A 21,956-nucleotide genomic window follows, 5' to 3' on the forward strand; every position below is an offset into this window, starting at 1 on the left:
CTGGCTCATTGCTGTGACTGGGTGGGTGTTACGAGGGAGCACATACTAACACAACCCTTAGGCAAGAATGTTCTCTCTCCTAACATTTAAAATCTTTGTTTTAATTTTAGTATAATTTGTTTTAATCATTTTCAATTGTATGGGTGTTTTCAACTTGAGAGAATAAAGGAAGTGAAAAAAGAAAAAAAAATAAAATCTTTGTTTTCTCCTCTTCTAGCATTTAAATCTATGTTCAGGACTACATTTTCATAAAGATTAGCTTATTTTTTAATTGAAAATAATCTTGCCTAGTCAGATCAACATAGTCATCAATGTTGACTATCCATTCTAGGATATTTAAGGCCAAGTGTTTTAGCTATTGTTTCTGAGTAGACTTTTTCAAACCAAGCTATAGAGACAGTGGGATTATCAATTTCATGTTTTGCTGAATTCTCACTATATTAAATCCCTAAGAAAGCTCCCATAATTATATCTGAAAGAACGCATTCTTCACAAATACTCCAAAGCTGCTTCTGTTCAAGATTGCTTGATTTACTCAAGTTTAAACACTTCATTTCTCATCACATATCCCATTATTTCATCAGGGCTAAGCTTACTGACTCTGAACCAATCAGAACAAAACACATACAGTTTTTCTAGATTGCAGATTTATCAGCAAATCCTGGGAAGAGAAATTTGGTACCGCCAGACTTATATTCATGAACACCTTAGTTCTGATATACTAGGTGCAAAGATAATTAACATCCTTAATACCACATGAAAGGTAGAGAGAACTATGTATCCTTAAACTCTGGAGACATTAATTACCTGAAAAATGAGTGAAAGTTTGGTATGTTAACAATACTTAGAATATGCTAAGTGATGTTTCCATTTCTTTATTGCATAAGCATGCCTATGTCAAACACATCAGGTCATTTCTCCAGAAGGTTGACTGTCTTCTCATTGTTTCAGGAACTAGAAATTAGTCGTTAATTGATCAAGTCTCAAGTGTACTAAAACTTGGCGTTCAGTTAATTGCGGTTGTGCAGAATTAGTGGATTTACCCCCTGTTCCTGCCCCCAGAGCAAGAGCAGTAACAGAACTTTATATATACTTATCTTTTCACTTGCTTCAAATAAAATGACCAAGATTTATCACCTCTTTATAAGGTTATTGGAAAATGCACCTTTAATGATGAACAGAACGAACGTCTTTTGCCAAGTCTTTCGGTGTTATTTTTCAATCTCATCTTTGTGCTCATAAACGTGTGTATTGTCATCTCCAAATTATCTAGAGTCAGATTCTTTCATTATAAAACCCTTTCCATTACAAAAACTATGATATCTACCACCTTCAAAGCAGCAGTCCCCAACAATACAAAATTCCTGACATCAGGTTGGTGATGAGACTACAAAGTGAATCATCACATATTGCTTAACAGTTCCCTGAAACAGTGGAATCTTGATTGTAATGGTGGTTACATGAAGCTACACAAGATAAAAATGCATAAAATACACATATGCACACACTTACAAAATCATTGGAATCTGAATAAACTGGAATACACTAATGCCAATTTTTTGGTTTGACATATAACATGTTACCACAACAGGCTTAGCTTTACTTGCTCCCAATAAGCTAGATTTTCCTTTTATCTAAGCTGATCCTTGGCTTTTAAGCATATTTGGAAACTACATTAATGCTTTCCCAGTGGGTTTTATTTTGCACTTAGGAGTTTGTTATTAACAAGTTTCCTTCAACAGCTCCAACATCGTTCACAACTCAAAATTATGAACAGGGCCTCCTTGGGGGCACAGGGGTTAAAGTCTCAGTGCTATCAAGCTATTGCCAGCCAGCCACTGTGGGCTGAGTTCGATCCCCAGACAGGGAGCTAACCCACATGGCAAAGCAGACCTCTCCTATATTGCCCACTGCTCCCCTCAGCAGTGTATTTCAGTAGATCTGCCTGTACTGCTCTCCACTCTGTCTCTGGTGAATCCTCTCACCTCCCCAGCCCCCAGCACCTCTAGCCTACACCCCTTCTATGCATAAATAAATCTTTAAAAAAAAGTTACGAACAGATCAGGCTCTTTGGTAATTGTGATTAATGAGCCTATCTTCAGATGGAGAGGAAATAAAATTTAAAATCTCCTTTAGCTTAGTGATTCTCAAACTTGGCTGCACACTGGAACTATATGGCATGGTGGACTTTAACAACAATCAATGCCTGGATCTCACTTCCAGATTATGACTTAATTGCTATGTGGTATAGTCAGAGCTTCAGGAGTTTTAACAAATCCCTAGGTAATTTTTACATGCAAAGTTGATAACTAATGCTCTAACAAAATTCTTCACATGGAGCATTTTTTTTATTTCATCATTCTTCCAAACATACACACATAAAGAATAACCGTATGTTCTGGTGCTTGTGGAGTCCAAGCAATTACTCAATTAGAACCACACCAATTCTTCAATTAAGGCCTCCATTGTCAATACCTTTCCATGACATTATACTTTGGGGCTGTCTTTCAGAGCTTGTAGAGAACCTATACCTAGTGAAAGCATAAGATTCATTTGAGGGCTTCCCTGGTGGCACAAGGGGTTAAGCACTGCACTATGAAGCAATCCGCAGCCTCTGAAGCACGAGTTTGATCCCCGGCTGGCCAGGGAGCAACCCACATGGTGCAGCAGACCTCTCCTGAACTCGCCCGCTGCTCCCCTCAGTAGTGTACTTCAGTCTGCCTGTTCTGTTCCCCGCTCTGTCTCTGGTGAATCATGTACCCCCCGCATCTCTGGCCTGTACCCCAGCTCTTGTATGCATAAATAAATCTTTAAAAAAAAGATCATTTGAAAAGCAGAAAATACTCAAAGTGTTTTAAAAGAAGACTAGCGTTTTGGGTTCAAAGCAGATTCCCATATATTCCTTGCCTTCATAAAAAGCAGCTTTCCCCATCATCAATATCCCCCACCAGAGTGGTACATCTGCTACAACTACATTAATATATCAGTATCACCCAAAGCCCATAGTCTTCCCTAGGGTTCACTCTTGGTGTACATTCATGGGTTTGGACAAATGTATGATATGTATCCACCATTATACTATCATACAGAAGTTTCATTGCCCTAAAAACTCCTTTTCTATTAATCCCCAGCAACCACTAATCTCTACTGTCTCCAGTTTTGCCTTCAAAGAATGTCATTAGTTGGATTCATATGTAGTATGTAGCATTTTCAGGCTTAGTATCAATTTAAGTTTCCTTCATGTCTTTCTATGACTTGATAGTTCTTTTCAGTGCCTAATAATATTCCACCGCTTGGATGTTACACAGTTTATTCATTCACCTACTGAGGAACATCTTGGTAGCTTCCAAATTTTGGCAATTATGAAGAGTTGCTGTAAACATCCATGTGCAGGTAATTGTGTGACCATAGTTTTCAGCTTTTTAGGGTAAATACCACGGAACATGATTGCTGGATTGTATGATAGGAATATGCTTACTTTTTAAAGGAAACTTCCAAACTCTTGTCCAAAGTGACTGTACCATTCTGCATTCTCACCAGCAATAAATTCGTTTCTGTTGCTCCACATACTTGCCAGCATTTGTTGTCAGTGTTCTGGATTTTGGCCATTCTAATAGGTATATGGTGGTGATCTTGTTTTAATTTGCATGCCCCTGTTAACATATGATGTGAAGCATCTTTTCATATGCTTATTTCTCATCTATATATCTCCTTTGACAAGATGTCAAGGTCTTTTTAAAATTGGATTGTTTTCTTGCTCTAAGAGTTCTTTGTAGGTAGGTATTTTGCAAATATTTTCTCCCAGTCTTTGGCTTTTTTATTCTCTAGACAGTGTCTTTTGAAGAAGAGAGTTTTTAATCTGAATCAAGTTCAGCTTATCAATCCTTTCATGAGTTGTGCCTTTCGTGATCTAAAAAGTCATCGCCAAATCTAAGGTCATCTAGATTTTCTCCTGTGGTAGCTTCTAGGACTTTTATAGTTTTGTGTTTAACACTTTGGTTTGTGATACATTTTGAGTTAATTTTTTGCGAAGGTCTAAGGTCTGTGCTTAGGTTCACTTATTTTCATGTCAATGTTCTATTGTTCTAGCAGCATTATTGAAAATACTGTTTGCTCACTGTGTTGCTTTGCTTCTTGTCAAAGATCAACTGGTTATATTTATGAGGACCTGTTTTGGGCTCTCAATTTTTCCACTTGTCTATTCTTTCACCAGCACCATGGTACTCATGACTATAGCTTTACAGTAAATCTTGAAATGAGGTAGTGTTAGTCCTTCAATTTTGCTGTTGTTTCTTCATTTTTGTTGGTCTTCCTCTTTTTCCTTCAATATTATGTTGGTTATTCTGGGTCTTTTTTGTCTCTCCATATAAACTTTAGAGTATGGGAAGAATTACCATCTTGACAAGAACAAGTCTTCCTATCCACGCACATAGCATCTCTGTATTTATTTAGCTCTTTGATTTCTTTCATCAGTTTGAAGTTTTCCTCATACAGATCTTGCACGTATCTGGTTGGATTTATACCTCCATATTTTTGGGGATGCCAATATAAATGGTATTAATTTCAAGTTCCATTTCTCTACTGCTGGCATACAGGAAATTGACTTTTATGTTACTTTGCAAATTGCTTATTAATACCAGAAGTATATAGTCTTTCAAATTATCTACATAAACAATCATGTTTCCCATGAATGAAGTTTTCATTTCTTCCTTTTCAGTACATACAATTTTGTTTCCTTTGCTTTTCTTATTGCATTACTAGGACTTTCAAAACAATGTTGAAAAGTAGTGATGGGAGGCAACATACTTGCCTTGCTCCTGATCTTAGTAGGAAAGCTTAAGTTTCTCATCACTGTGATGAAATATGATAGCTGTAGGCTTTTTTTGGTTGTCTTTGGAATATCTATAAATTAAGGAAGTTTCCCTTTATTGCTAGTTCATTGAAGGTTTTTTTTCCCTTTTTGTTTATGAATAGGTGTTGGCTTTTGTCAACTGTTTTCTCTATATCTATTGGTATGACTATATTGGTATGATTTCTCTTTAGCCTGATGATGTGATTGCATTAACTCATTTTTGAAAGCTGAACCAGTCTTGATTATCTGGGATAAATCCCACTTGGTTGAGGTACATAATTATTTTTATACATTATTTATACACTATCTGGCTTGCTAGCATTTTGCTGAGGATTTCTGAATTATGTTCACTCCCCACCCCCCACCCTATTGCCATTCCAACACTGAGCTGAGTCAATTGCTATTTACTGTCATCCTGCTTCTGCTGTTTTTCTCACAGCAGAGTTAGGAAGAAAATTAGTTAATATTTGTACTTACATCTCTATCAAAAGTGGCAAAACTAGGTAGTGTCAAATGTTCAAGAAAAATGAGAGCAAATATTTTTTCATGGGAATGAAGACTATTCCCAGATACCTAGTCTGTAGTTTGTAGATTTATTGTAATATCTTTGGTTTTGATATTATGATAATGCAAGTCTCACAGTCTGAGCTAGGAAGCATTCCCTCTGTTTCTATGTCTAAGAGGAGACCATAGAGAATTGGTATCATCTCTTCCTTAAAATGTTTGGTTTCCCAGTGAACCCACCTGGTCTTGTTGCTTTCTGTTTTGTTAATTAATTTATATTTATAAGTACTGATTTGATTTATTTAAAGGATACAGGCCTATTTAAATTTTCTACTTCTTGTGTGGACTTTGGTAGAGCGTGTCTTTAGTCAGTCAATTTTATCCAGGTTATCAAATTCGGGGCAAGGATTTTTTCTTGGTACTCCTTTGTTATCTTTTTACTGCACAAGGGACCTGTAGTGATGTCACATTTCATTTCAAATATTAGTAATTTGTGTAAATATTCTAAAAGATTTAATAACCAATTAAATTAATTAGATCTTCTCAAGCAAAGTTAGTATTCTAGACTTCATCAAAGTAATGCCCCGCCCCCTTTTTTAAAGGAGAGTATTAAAACCTGTATTTCCAGAGTTATTCAAAATAGTATTAAAGATGTGTGATGTGAGAAAATATTTTCATGGCACCTGTGAAGTCAGTTGTCATAATTCCAAAAGGGACCAGACAAAAACAACTTGATTTAAGGCAGATTATCTTCTAACTAACAATTTAATTTTCCCACCATTGAAACAACACCAATCCCAAAAGATTATGAGTTTTGAGCTATGGATCCTACTTAGAACCTATTTTGGTTATCTGTACAAAGTCCAAATTGATTCAAAAGGCAGAATTCAAAGTGAGCAGCATTAAAAAACTGGAATTTTAAAGTACCAAGAAAGGAATTCATTTTGGTACTGTAGATATTAAGCTAGAACTCTAAAACACTGTACAGATAATTGCAAGGACATGAAAGGAGACACTGTATCCCTATGACCCGGCAATATAATTTTTCCTGGAAAAATTGAAAATATGCCCAAAGTGGGGCATTTACAAGCATATTGAATGCAACATTGTTATGGAGTGAAAAACTACAAGTAAGGGAAAATCAACTACATATCATATAAACATCAAAGAATACACATGTGTATTTATATGCATATAAATAAACATACATGTGTGTAGTACAGATACACGTAAGACAGTGGGTTCACAGAATATGTAAAATATCACTCATGTAAAAACAATAAAGCTTTATCTTTACAGGTACAAGTATATGTTTATAAATGCACAGAAAAAGATTTGGAAAACCACACTCCAAAATGATAACAGTAATTACCTCTAAGATTTTAAGGTGTTTGCTGCTCAGTGGCTTAAGTCGTGGAGGGAGGTGTTCAGTATTACCTGTAATATTTTAACTTTTTAAAATAATGAGAATCAGTTTACATTTTATGGCTGAAATGAATCTGGAAAAAAAAAGACCAAAAAATATATTCTAAGAAACCAAACACAGCAAAAGTATACCCACCTCGACACTGACAGGTTACCAACAAAGAAGCTTTAATGACACTCATCCTTTTTTTTCCAGTGGAAATAGGAGAAAGCTATGGAGAGATAAAAGCAGAATATTCTGGCCAAATTTGCATCTTGATTTGGCTGCTCAGCTGCTCCACTTAACCAAAGGTTATTCTTGTCTTCTTTCTCTGAGGTAGGGATGTGCCAATTATTTAATTGTGCACATACAAGGTCCTTACCTGTATCCTGATAAATGGAGGGAATGGAAAGATATCACCCAAGGAGGGGAGCAATATACATGATTTCATATGAAAGCTAACAGTGGACAAATATCAACCATTGCAAATTCAGTTCCAGTATGTTATGTATGTATTGCCATATGGCTCAATGAAAACAGAATTGCTCATTCCAAAATGATGTGGTCAAAATATTTATATACAATCTGTGTGAAATAACCTTATGTTTCTTTTCCTATAGATACCTCCTTTGTAGCAATGGTCTTTCAGAATTGTTACCATCCTTTATGGTATATGTCAGAAGTCCCAGAATGATGGCCTGTAGGTAATGTGGTCTACAGATGAGTACTTTTGCCTCTACTGTATTGTCCACACAGTATTTTGAAAAGACTACTTTCATCTAGTAACACTGGGTCTACCTTGCTTCATGGTAACCACCGGCTGTGGAAGAATTTTCTTACTGAAATAGGGCAAGCTCTCTGCAGTATCCCAATCTCTTACTCCCCACCCCCCACCCTATTGCAATTCCAACACTGAGCTGAGTCAATTGCTATTTACTGTCATCCTGCTTCTGCTGTTTTTCTCACAGCAGAGTTAGGAAGAAAATTAGTTAATATTTGTACTTACATCTCTATCAAAAGTGGCAAAACTAGGTAGTGTCAAATGTTCAAGAAAAATGAGAGCAAATATTTTTCATGGGAATGAAGAACATTCCCAGACACCTAATTTTCATAGCATGTTCCTGATGAAAGAATATAACATGTCATTATAAAACTATTCTCTCACAATATCTTCCCATCCTTAGCAAGCATTGGGTTTGTGATACCTGGTTTATATAATCTTTATGTCTATACCACAAACCAGAAGATAAAAGAGGCAGTGAAAAAGCAAAAAGGAGAATTGGAGATTTGTGAATTACACATGAACTGACCTATATGAATTTTATATTTAAAGTTTACCATATCATTAATTCTAAATATGACTGTTGAGCAACAACTATACATAACAGGTATTACACATTATGTATTACAAGGGTGGAAGATTATTAAAACATAGTTCTTACCCTCTAGGAGCTTGCATTTTAGAGTGTGATACTATGGGGAAGAAATAACAGGTGTGTAAATTACTAGAAAGGCAAATCAAGAAATCATAGGTCAAATATAAGCAAAGTCCTGTGAAAGCTGGGGGGAGAAAACAAGATAGGAAGATCAGGAACAGCTTCAGGAAGAAGATAACATGTGATCTGAGCTGTTTTCAAAGGATGAAATAAGGAGGCAGTGAAACAGGAAATTGCTGGAAGTGCTCAGTAACAGTAAGTCATACAGTGAGGCTACAGTGTAGTATATGGGTAGTAAAAAGAGTGGAAGAAGAAGCTGGAGAAGTAGCTGGGATCATGTTGTTGACAGATTTCTTTGCCAAGCTCATGTGTTTACCCTTAAAAAAGTGACTTGCAAATGAAGTAGATAAGATGCTTGTCAGCAGAGCTAAAAGAAAACAGGCTGGTTATATTACACGTAAGAATTACAAATTACAGAAAACAAAATTACTTCTGTAAGCTATCTAAACAGCAATACATGAATGCTCTTCTTCACTCCATTGAGAAAACTCCACTTTTCTTGTATAATAATTAATTCACTGAGATAAATGCTATAAAATAAATAAATATTAGACATACCTAGTCAAGAAATAGGAACTCATTGTTAGAAATTATAGATCTGAGAGTGAAATTTCAAGTTATGGTGGAAGAGATTATTTCAAATCTTCAGATATACAAGAGGAAGCAATAATCTAGATCAACAGTATCAAACACAAGAATATGAATATTTGGTAAAGTTCAAGTTTAAGTAAAAGTCAAGTCAAAAATTTTAAGCTTCTATGATTAAAAAGAAGAATCAAACAATCTAACAAGCAATAAATGAGATCCTAGGTATACAGCTACCATGTACTTGTGAGGATTCAAAGAGATGGTTACAGAGGTCAGCAACTGAATCACACTGTTCCTGATTGCTATCTTTAAATCAGAATGTGTTTCTATTTTCACAGAATTTAGTGCACACACACACACATACAACAAATCAACACTGGGGGATTCACAGTCCTAGAACTTATGAAGACCCCCATAAAAAGCAATATTTTAGTTAAGGAAAAAGAAAGTGCCAGGTTATAGACCAGGAAACCCAAATTCTAGACTTGTTTGCCATCAATTAGCTGTAAAACTTAGAGTAAGTCATTTTTCTTCTTTCAGTCTCAGAAACTTCATCTGTAAAATGAGGGGACTTGAAAGGAATGAACTCTAAGGTCTCTCCAACTTCTTCACCAAATACCAAGTTTCAACCCATTTTAAGTCTGAAATGGCAGGAAGGCTGCACTTACAAAAACAAACAAAACAAAGAAACAAAAAAAGTTTGTGGCACTGAAATATTGTAGATCTCACATAAAAACTTAGATTTCTCACTTTTCCTGAAAACCCAGCAAATCTGGCCACACGACTCACATCCCACATGGCCCCACTCTGCTGTGGTGAGCAGATGCTGCCTCCCTTTTAACCAGACCTACCTTGTTCACCAGTTTGCCACAGTCTCCACCCTCCTGTCTCACTCATTTGTTACCTGTCCAACTCTGAGTTTGTGACCACTGCCAAATGCATAGGAGACAGCCTTCTAATTTATCCACTCTACAGATATGAGGCATGCATTGAGCTAGATGCTGTAAGAGAAATAGACATTAGACACATCTAGTCAAGAAACAGAAACTGTCATTAATAACAGATCTAAGAGTAGGATTTCAAGTTACGGTAGAAGAGATTTCAATACTTCAAATATACAAGAGGGACCTGTAATTCTAGATTAATATTATTAAAAACAAGAATATAAATATCTGGCAAAAAGTGCAAGTTTCTTAAGCAGACATCGTCTATCTCCTGCACAGTAAAATCATATCTACAAGGTCTTTATTATATCACAAATGCAAGATTGTGTTGGCAGGCAGAGGGCTGTCCATAAGGGCAGAACCTCAGTCTGTCATGAAGGTGCTCCTTGACTACGGTCAAATGTGTAAGGAACTGCACCTGAGAACTGAGACCACACCAGTCACTGAGGTGCAAGTGCATGAATACCCAGGTACAGACAACAGTGGCTAAGCATGTGGGGATCAGGGAACTATCCGAGTGTCTGGCTAGTCTAGCCCTTCAAGACATACCCTGGCTATCTGCACTGTCAGAATGCTATCAGGCAGCATTTTCTAGGAAGCAAGATCTGTCTTTGTCATCTCATTATTGTCATACTGTCTTGATTGTTCACCACTGTGTTGTGCTGGCTTTAAGGCTGGTCACCCTCTGATGATGTCTATGTAAAGGATGTCATTGGTTGTGCTCTTCAATGCCAGAAATTAGGCAAGTATACAAAGTGGCAAAGTGATGATGACATATGGTATACAAAATCTGTAATTTATAAAAGCAAAAAACAACATGAATACCCATCAACAGAGATCTTGTAAATTAATTTACGGTGAAGGCCTAAAATATTTTGCAACTGTAAAAGGGAATGGGATGGAATGCTACTGAGCAACAAAAAAAGAACAAATTATTGATACACATAACAATTTGAATGAATATCAAGGGAATTAAGCCAAAAACCAAAAACCAACCAACCCTTAAAGGTTACACACTATATAATCCCATTATATAGAATTCTTTACATGACAAAATTTGTATAGAAATGCTCATTATATAGAAATGAACACTTTAGTGGTACCTAGGGTTAGAGGCAGGGTGTGATGAAGATGGGGGTGGACACATAAACCTACATGTGTTGAAATATACCCACACAATATATATTCTGTGCCATGAGAATGGAAATATACTTGAAGCACTTTCTAAATATATTCAGTAGACCTCCTTACAAGAAGATACCTTTGGAAAACTAAAGAGGGAAAAGGAAAGTGAGAGAAGGAAAAGTCAGGAATAAGAATGAGAACATTCTATATAGATCTGAATGACCTCTTAAGACATACATAATATTAAAAAATAATAACCAAGGTAATGCTTGTAGCACTTTTTCACTTGGGTAAACCGAACCAAAAAAATGTGCTTACCCACAAAAGTTTTTCTGAAAGGTCACAGGAACAGGCAACACTGGCTGCCTCTACAGATACGGAAATAGGAGACTGGGAGTTGGGGTGGGAGGGAGACTTTAATATACTCTTGAACCTGCTAAAATTTATAACAGATGGATATATTACTTATTCATAAAATTACCACTTTTTGACTATTGAAAATCAAGGCAAACCAATGCTTCTCTGCCCTCACTAGCAACTGCTTTCTGTTATTACCCATCTTCTCATGGGTACTTATTAATCATCCTTTGCCTGATCAACCAAAGCCTCTTAAGCTTCTATACTGGTTCTGAAGATCCATGTCACTGATTACCCAAAAATGCTTCTGAATTATTACTCCACACTACACTATGTCATATGACATAGCTCTAACCATGGTAGCTGACTAAAAAAAGATGTCACTTGTCTCCAATCAAGCCAGCTGAAAACTTTAAATTTCAAAAGCACAGTTGAGAGCAAGTCAAAAAGTGATGACAGCTACCAATATTTTCATTTTTACTGTATGTTTGACTCTGTTATGGCTTAGAAAACTTCCATCTTAGCTTTGGTAGCTCGGAAATCTATCTGAAAAGCTGTACAGTCTACTTGTGGATGACAATCTAAGTTTTTACAGTCCTAGCAGTAAACCAGTCTCTAGATGCCTATTACCAAAATATTTACAATTTAGCAAAGAAAGTCCAGGTTGAACTTTTGTCAATCCAAGTAAGAATTTAATACTTGGTTTCCAGATGAAATGGTCTTTACTTTGGTTTGCCCAATCAATAATCAGGATTTTTTTTTTTTTACAAGAATGGCAAATCTGACCAGATAATTCAAAATTTTATATTTGTCAATAAACTTCTGAATTAATCATTGATATCCAAATAAAACTTGAACTTCTATAAAATTATGTAAATCAATTGTCAAATAATACTACTGTGTATTATTAACAACTTTTAATCTCTGTAATCAGTCACAATTTATTTTGAATATGCTAACTTAACCCTAAATAAATGATTCCCAAATAGAAATAATGTTTCTCATTATTTGCACAGGAATTTATAAGTAGAGCAGAATCACTAAAGTGAGACATTTTACATTTAGTCTAAAAGATCTGAAACCCTAAAGGTATCAGGAAATTTCCCCAACAGCAGACTAGTTTGTTGTGACATGAAAGATTTAAAATAAACTTAACATGATCCAAATAAAAATTTAAAAGCACACACCAGTTTTCAGAAATAAGGAAAATAAAGTTAATAAACAGTAAAATGCAAGTAAGTGGAAGCCAAGTTCGGTCCTTGTATTCCATGGATATCTCAAAAAATTTAAAATATTGGTATTATCAAAGGATTTTCTATTCATATCAAATTTCTCCTAGATATTCTTAGACTATTTCTATTCTGTTCTGCCTCTAGTGGTAATGAAAATTCAAGAATTTCTTAATAGTTCCATATCAGACTAATACAGTCAAATACAAGTCTCTTTCCTCTTGATGCCTAATCTTATTTTTTAATTAAAAAATTAATTTTTTAAAAAAATTTTTAAATTTAAATTTTTTAAAAATTCATATTCTTTCATTGAGATTATTTGTTATATACAGTTTCCTAAAGTAGGCAATGGTCTATTTTCAACCTCTAAGGTCATGTTAATCTGTATCTTCTAAAAAATGACAAGAGGTCACTTCTGACTCTTCACTCTTCCCTGCCACTTTGGCATAAAATCACACACACACAAAGCCATCGCTGCAAGGAAGAAACATGACAGAGTCACAGCAGTTCTTGTGTAATCACCACTTCTTATTTCATTGGCAATTTGAATATTGTCAGTCAGAACATAAAAGATTAAGACAAGTCAAGTAAAACATTCTCTTTAAGAACATAAATGCTTCCATTTTCTTCTGAACTAGAGAATGTATTCTGGAAATTTTGTTTTTGATGAAGCCATTTAGTAGACTGAATAACTAGTAAGTTTTTGTAGAAACAAAATTCTATTGTCCATCTTGTAATGTACCATCACTCAGCATAGTAAAGGCAGATGAGAAAGATTGGTATATAAAAAATGTACTGTTGACCAATAAACAACTAAAGTAGCTTGTTAAATACTATGAACAGTTAATTTAATGTAGCAAGTTATACATTTAATATTGACTTGTTAATATTGACTTGTTCATTTAAACATAATTTCAGAAAATGTAAAAAATGCAGAAAGTTGTTAGAATTTTCCACTAAATTAGAGTCGTCAATACTATAATTTCAAGTTTTTGACCCAAAAGTGATACTATCTGCATAGTAATAAATATCAGGTCTGTTCACACAGTATTTAATGCAGCTCATAAAACTAAAAAGGTTTTTGTCTATGGCCCAAAAGTGAACATCTCAAAATATTCAAACCTTTTGTGAGCAAATTTACAACTTGATAAGCTGGATTATAGAGTAGAAATGGTGTTTGAGAAAGAAGGCTCATCTCTGTCATCTCTAGTGCTAGAAATTGCCTTTTTTCTTTGAAGAATGAAAAAAAGGGTTTACTCCTTTTCTGTTTTTAAATAAGAATGATGTCTGAGTTTTAGTTCTGTATGTGTCTAGGTTCTACTTGGTACTATCCACAAGGAAGTCAGTTCTGTGCAGAAGCTATGCCTTCCAATAATGAGCAGTCTGGCAAGAACCTTGAAAACTTGACAGGCTTAAAGGCTGCATGCTAGAGGGCTCTATGTCTTCATACTCCTTCCCCAAAATTTTGATTAAAAATCAACAATTCAAATTAAGCAGTAAAGCGCTGCTGAGTTCAATGGAGCATATCAGTTCTTCTCACTAGGTCAAAGCCAGATCATGGAAAATTCAAAACATAATAAAGCATGAGGGAAGAAAATGAAAAGAGGAAGGAAACAAGAAAGGGTGGACAGAGAAGACCCAAAAAATAAAATGATAAAATATTATGTTATAGTTAGATATGCTCCAGGGAACTGATGATGAATATTTGCTTGCTTTTTATTAAATTTGTCAGTTGTTTATAAGTCTATGTAACTCTGGGGTTACATTTTACTACTCCATATGTACATATGCTTCACTCACCCTCCACCAAACCTCCATATTTGAAACTGTCTCTAAGACTAGACAGAAAAATCATCTATAAAACAAAGATGAGTTTTGAACATCATTGAACCTTGTGTTTACAACATGCATTATGGAATTATTGAGCTATAAAATATTCCACAGGAAAGAGGTTTGGGGATGTTCAGTTAGCATGTAATCAGAACACACCATATTAAAATAGCAATAAATATAAAATTAAGAAAACAAGAGAAAGGGGCCCATGCTGTACAGCCCATGGATCTCATCGGCTTTATCGTGAAAGTTTATTGTTTTTAATTCTAATACAATCAGCTACCAGTTACATACAGTAAAAAAACAAAAACAGCCACAAAGCAATGATGATAGTCTGTGACACTGTACAGTGGAGGAAATATTTTCTGTTGGAATCCTCCAGCAGACCCCCACCTGGCTTCAGTAGATAAACTATCACTCCCTCCCTCCCCAAAATAGTTAAAAGGAAATTAATGTCTTGCTTGGGTACAGCAAGATTCTAATACCTCTTGGGTGACATTGGAGAACTTTAAAAAACTAAAGCAGTAGAAACAAAACAAAAACTGAAATGTGGAAGCAAGGTGACACATAATGAAGCTCCACGAGGCCTTGGCTTTAGATCACCTCAAAGCGAACCACCTGGAAAGAAAAGAAAAGGCTGTCACGCCAGGAAGCACAGGCCAAAAGCTCAGTAGATAGATCTTAGCATTACATCCTTCCACTACTTCCCACATCTATAGAATTGAAACTATTCTCAAGCCTTACATAATTATAAATGAGCTAGGATGCAGAAAATTGCTTACTTTTCCAATACCTTATATTTTAAGTGTTGGCAATGAGCACATACTTACTCTTTTAGAACCAGACAATAATACAAGAGAAGCATTTTTAGCAAAGCATGCTGTCTTCTTCATCTCAGACCCTTCAAAACAACCACACAGTAGGCTGTTTCTATGACTGTATACCCTTACCTTAGAGGAATAATGACTCCATTCAAAAACTAAGTCTCATATATATTTGGTTCGATTGAGGGCTTTTTCAGCCAGATGACCACTTTCATCTGTGATCTTCTCCCAATCAGTCTGTCCGACCACAAAACCTATGGCCCTTTTCCTATCTGCGTCCTTCTTCTCTTCCAGGTCTGCCCATCTCACCTAAAAAGAACATAGCATTAGACTGGGCTTTTGGAAAAAAATAAATATACAAAGTGCCTCTTCTCCCTTTGGATAGATTTAGGAATAGGATAACTGATTTGAAAGCAGTGACGTTCTCAAAAATTAGAAACTACATATGAAGATTGGAGAAAATCATATATCTTAAGTTTCGGACAGGAAGCTCTCTCATCAATCATCAAGTCTTAACCATTCCAGCTCCTGAACAGGGTTCAGCTCTCAGCTCAGTTCAACCCCTCCATGTCTTGTCGTGCCTTTTTAGTTCACTGACCTCACTTTTTACTCAAGGTAAAGCAGTAATCCCTACTTAGTCTTCTATCTTCATTTTCCCATCTTCAATCTGTTCTATCAGAGTGATCACCTAAAATACACACAGCTGTGATTCTCATCGGCTTTAAACCCTTCCCCTACCTACAGAATAAGATACAAGTACCTGGATCTGGTCCTATCTATTCTTCTGTGGCATCTCTGGACAGTATGTGTGGCATTTTAAACATGCAACACAAAATTACTACTAGCTTTCAGAACACACTGGGCCACTTCCCATCTCTGCAATATTGCATGTATGAGTCTCTCTTCCCAAATGCCTGTGCCCTAATCTTGGCTACCTGGCATGAATCTAGTCATCCTCCCTTGATTTTCCCCTCTTGTCCATCAATGTTGGTAATACTTCTGCATTTGGTGTGTCTACCCTTGATCTTTCACATTATAAAGCAATTACCCATTTATAGATTTGCCTGTCCTAACAGACTATAATCTAGATCTAGATCAAGAACTGAGTTTTGTTTGTCTCCACATGATAAATATTCTCGAAATTTAATCTTAGGGAGCAAACAGGGAAGTGGTATTATAACTTTCATTCATGAAATAAAGAGATCAAAAGACTGACTCAATGGATACCATTTAAGGTTGTAAATATAAATATATAATCAGTGATATTTTCTAAGGATGTTCTGATTTTTTAAAAATATAGTTTTACATATTACATTAATAATTTTAAAATACATAAGTAGATATACAAAAGTTGAAATAAAGACTATGAAGTTGTAGCTTACAATGCATCATACTGAAGTAGAGACTATATTTTAAATATAGTTTATGACTTATTATCTGTGACAAGGAAAGAGAATCAGAGAATGCAAACTGTATGATCTTCACACTGGACCTGGAAATGTATTATCACTCTTACAGGTACACTGACCTTCCATATTACCACTTGCAAAACTGCAGATGAAATGAAGAGGCTTTTCCAAACAGCCAACACGTGGGCAAGTAATAAAGGATAATTCTTCTTAAAGTAGATTTGTGGTTTGTAGGAAACCTATGATTCATTTTATTTCATGAACCTTAGTAAAAAGTTTAGTAAATAATGTAGGTTTGTTTTTTTTTTAATTTTACGAAGATCTCTGGACCTTTTACCCATTAATGCTGATGTATTTATTTTAATAGATTCATACAAAGGTATGAGATCAATAGTAGAACATTTTAGCAAAAAATTACTATAGTTATTTAAGTGGGATGAAGAATAGCCTAACAGACTGCCGACACTAAAAACAAAGACAAGGTGACCAGCTCACAGTAAATTTAAACCCATGAATGGCATCCTTGGCACTGAGTTAAATACGTAAGCATTTCACTTTGAGTAAAATTAGAGCTAAGTTTTTTTTTTTTTAAACATTTATTTATTTATGCATACAAGAACAGGCCAGAGGTGCAGGGGGCAGGTGAAAGGATTCACCAGAGACAGAGTGGGAAACAGAACAGGAGGATTGACTGCAATACACTGCTGAGGGGAGCAGCGGGTGAGACAGGAGAGGTCAGCTGCACCATGTGGGTTAGCTCTCTGGCCGGGGATCAAACTCGTGCTCGTGCTGCAGTGGCTGTGGATAGCATCATAGTGCTGTGACTTAACCCCTTGCCCCACCAGGGAGGCCCAAAATAAGAGCTAACTTTTAAATTCACAGTTTAAATTCTAAGTTTTAAAAACTCAGATAAAATAAAGAATATGGGGTTTTAAAACAGCATGTAGTTTTTAAATCAGTGTTATATTTTAGTACAACTATTCAGGATTTTATAGCTAGAATTAAAGTATTTTGGAAACTACTGTGTTTTGTTCACATATCTATCAAATACACATTTATGCTATATTAACACTATTTACCTACTGGACTGTCCACTGGAGGTCAGCTAATCCACAGACTGAACACACACACACTCAATTGTAGAATGAATGAATGATTACCAAAACACTAAGAATAGGAGAGTAATAACTTTCAGCTAGAAATGGCTTCTTAAATGTCAGTGTCTCTTCTAATCTTTTTTTTTTAATTTACTTACCATGACTTTTTTTTTTTTTTTTAAGATTTATTTATTTATACAGGCACTGGGTACAGTTAGAAGCGTGGGAGGGTGAGAGAATTCACCAGAGCCAGAGCGGGGAGCAGAGCAGGCAGACTGATGAAGTACACTGCTAAGGGGAGCAGTGGGCGGGCAGGAGAGGTCTGCATGCCATGTGGGACCCTCACCTCTTCTAATCTTCATAGAGGTTATTTTTATTGAGATTTACTAAATTTTTTTCTATTCATCTTAATTCTAAAAAAAAAAAAAAATAGTACCGAAAAATCTCGACTGACACAGTACTGCCATCAAAGAAACACAAATTAAAGTCCATTTGAGGGGCCTCCCCGGTGGCACAGCGGTTGAGCGCTGGGTTGCGAAGCTGCCTGCAGCCTCTGTAGTGCCGGTTCAATCCCCAGCTGCTCCCCGGCCACTGGAGGAGGGTCCCACATGGCACGCAGACCTCTCCTGCCGCCCGCTGCTCCCCTCAGCAGTGTACTTCGGTCCCTCTGCCTGCTCTGCTCCCCGCTCTGGCTCTGGTGAATTCTCTCACCCTCCCGCGCTTCTGATTGTACCCAGTGCTTGTATAAATAAATAAATAAATAAATAAATCTTTAAAAAAAAAAAAAAAAAGTCCATTTGAGTTACCATTTTATGCTCAACTAAACAAGTGAAACTTCTGTGTGTGGTGTTAAAATCAAGCCATTTGGGCAAAATTCAATGTGTTCAGCTCTACAGAACTACCTCTTTGTTATAGTGGATGTTAATCCCAGGAATCCCTTGGTATTTGTAAAAAGTTGAATTACAGAATTAAGAGACCGCAGAAAAGGAATGAGTAATGAATCCTGTATTCCTTGCTACCTATAGGATCTCTTTGTGCTCTATGTTAATTTTGGTAAGTGGTCTGAAAGATAAATCTATTTGAAATGAGGATATGAGCAAGGGAGGAGTTAAAAGAATTTTGAATAACTACTATGTGCACACCTCAGTTCACTTTGCCTACCCAACTGACAAAAGAAATTGTATGTAATCATTCCTATTGAAGAGGGCAACAGTCATCTGGCTAAAAATAAACTAGAGAAAAGTAATCTTCTTTGAAGATTATCATTGCCAGAATGACAGCAAATTGTTATTCACAAGAAAGAGCTATTTCTACTTCTTTTGCTTCAACTTTAAAACTGGAATAAAAGATATAAACACAAGTAGCCCCTGGGAGGAGGTGGGTATGCAACAAATCACTAATCAGATCTCCTTTCCTCATCTTTGAAACCTGGAGTTCTTTGTAATAGTATCCAATACAAAGAAACTTCACTGGCTTTTGTATTCCCTTATAATGAATATTCTTCTAAATAGTAAAATAGAGGAAATTAATAAAAATGATATTCATTATATATAATAAAGAAATTATACGCAAATTATGATATATAAAGAAATTATATGCAACTCAATTATTGAAGAAATATAAATGAGACACCTTTTCTTTCACCTGTCAGGTGTGGAAAAACAGGCATTTATTTATATTGGGTGTATAAATAGGTATAATCATTTTGGAAAACTCACAATATCTGTCAGAATGATAAATCATATTCTGTGACCTTATAACTTGAGTGCTAAAGTCATACTTTAGGGATATACTTCAAAAAGGTGCCAAGATTTAGGCACCTCAATTTTCAATATACCATTTATATTAGCAACAAAACAAAAATAGCACAAGCATCCACCAATAAGGGACTGGGTAAATAACGGATTACACAACCAAATAATGGTGCATGAGGATGCCATTTAAAAAGAAACCATAAGTCTGTCTACATTTATATAGAAAAATCAAGACAGATTACCTGGAATAGGCTTATGCCAATCATATATGACACATCTCTTTGCTTTTTTATTTTCTTTTAAAGACATACAGAGATGTCACTCTACTGAATTTGACATCATGTGAAGACTTATCCAACATCCTGGTTTCATTTCTCTATTCCCTTTCATAGAAAAACTTCTTCAGAGTTGTCTATATTTGCTGTTTTGTACTTCTTTGTTTCCTATTCCTTTTTCAGTTTGTTCCGAACTCACTTCTGTCCTTCAACTGAGAAAACTTAACCAACTGTGATCAATCGTCAATGATCTCTCTACATTGCCATATCCAATGGCCATTTCCTTGTTTCCAATTTCCTTATCTTCTGTGCATCATGTAATAATTGACTGTTTCTAACTTCCTGAAATATTTATCTCCATCTGCACTAAATTTTGGAGTCCCGAGTCCTATTATTATTTCTAACAACTGAACTTCTGATTTTTCACTCTCAAATTTTTGATTCCCAGTTTTGTCTTGCTCTGTAAAAGGCACCACATACATGGAGTGTTTATGGCCAGACCTCCAGAATCACCTTTGACTATTTACTCCTATCTAATCCATTGAGAAGTCCCATAGATTCTCCTCAACACTTTATGCTGCATCTGGCTTTTTTGCCCCGGGACACAATGATGCAAGTCACCACTCCCAGACCTTTAAAGTTGATTATGTGCTTGTCATGTGCGGGTGGTCTAGTTTCCATTTTATAAGCTACTTGCACATTATGATTTGATAATATGTAAGATTTGATTCATTGTCTTTGTGTAATATGATATAGTAAAAATTAAAATGCTCTAAAAAATGGCATTATCTGCCTAAAACTTTCAAAACCAGGTACCTAAATCATGTCCTTCATCTGCTGACGGTTACTGACAAAGTCTCTTACCCGCTTCTTCCCAGGCTCGGAAGCACGAGTATCATAATCATCAGGGAGCTGAAGATAATCCTCCATTCTGCTGGCAATCGCCTCCCAGTCACGTTTCCTTTTAGTACCAGTTCTCAAGCCATCCAACTTGTCTGAGGGACAAACACAGAGCCGCAGCATTAAGGAAAAGTGTGAGTTTGTACACAGTACACAAACAAGGGAAAAGAAAGCTGGAACACTGTCAGAGGACACATCCACACTTTTGAGAGCAGCAAACTTGCAGATTCAAATTATTTTCATGGCTGAGATAATATCAAGCACAGTGTGATTTCCAAGGTTTATTTGGTATTCATACTGGTAGCAGTATGTTACAATGTTGGTTTATGTAACAGATAAGGGTAGAGCAAAATGGGCATGTGTTTCCTGGCCTCCTTGTCTTCCCTGCAGATCACAACACTTCAATTTTTATGTTCTGAAATATTCAAAATTAGGTATTTTCTAAAAGCAATTTCTTTTTTTCTTAACATAATATTAATATTACCCACTTGTTCTACAATCACACCTGACACAATGTCGTATGAAAAAAGCAGGTAGTACCAAGAACTTAATGAGCCAAACTTATGTTTCAAAGGTTTTAGATCAACATTTTCTCAACATTTTGACTGCTGTGAGGATTCCCCATGAGTTAATGTTTATGAGCAAGCTGACTGCAGAAATCACCACTTTCTTTGGTTATACTATGAAATGCTGTTGACCATTCTGAAGCTAAGAGCTAGTCAGTCGAAGTCACCAGATCTAAATTTTCTTTCTGAATCCTCAATCTGAGAGGCATAGACTTTCTAAGGCCTCAAAACTGTAATCAATTAAAAGAACATGAATTGCTGATTCAGAAAAAAGGAAATATGCATTTTGGTATCTTCAAGAGGAAACCGTGACGAAAATGTGTGGTCTTTTTATTGGTTAATACTGATTTTGAATTTTACATGGGGAATATTATGAGTTTTTTATATATATATATTTTAGCTACATTGAAACACTAAATTTTTGAATCATTTGTAATTATAGAAACACTATCATAAAGCAGATCAATGAAGGAAACTGAAAACTTCAGAAATATAATCATCACACTTCAGGGAACTCCATAAAGGGCACAGAGTGTATATAATGGAAATCTTTTAGGCACCAAGTTGGAGAGAACTTGATATGAAAAGTACAATGAGAGCAGTGGCAGGAGGGATGGTGAGTTTATGCTTCAAATGTAAATTTCACACACAACTAACTGCACCAGACCATACAGGCTTCAGAAACCAGTACGATTTTGCATACTTGGCAAAGGTTTTATTTCCTAAACCCCTTCCCCATAAAAGCAACTTTATTGAAAAGTCAGCAAGGCAAACTACAACACTTTACAAAACTCAAGA

The 21,956-nt window shown here is 35.7% G+C and overlaps 1 protein-coding gene across 2 annotated transcripts in view; it reads right to left on the reverse strand.

Annotated features, from left to right (window-relative positions):
• Window positions 1-15,319: 15,319 nt before the first annotated feature.
• Window positions 15,320-21,956, reverse strand: part of YLPM1 (YLP motif containing 1) — a gene marked incomplete at both ends in the record, with an annotated part of 62,693 nt that continues 56,056 nt past the window's right edge. For both annotated transcript variants that reach the window (XM_084241362.1, XM_084241361.1), the window contains 2 exons: window positions 15,320-15,466; window positions 20,557-20,687. In XM_084241362.1, the coding sequence (XP_084097488.1) occupies window positions 15,320-15,466; window positions 20,557-20,687 (278 nt within the window). The remainder of the gene's footprint in view (window positions 15,467-20,556; window positions 20,688-21,956) is intronic.

This window comes from Talpa europaea (assembly GCF_964194135.1).
Source record: "Talpa europaea genome assembly, chromosome: 8".
In the NCBI taxonomy this organism is placed as follows: Eukaryota; Metazoa; Chordata; class Mammalia; order Eulipotyphla; family Talpidae; genus Talpa; species Talpa europaea.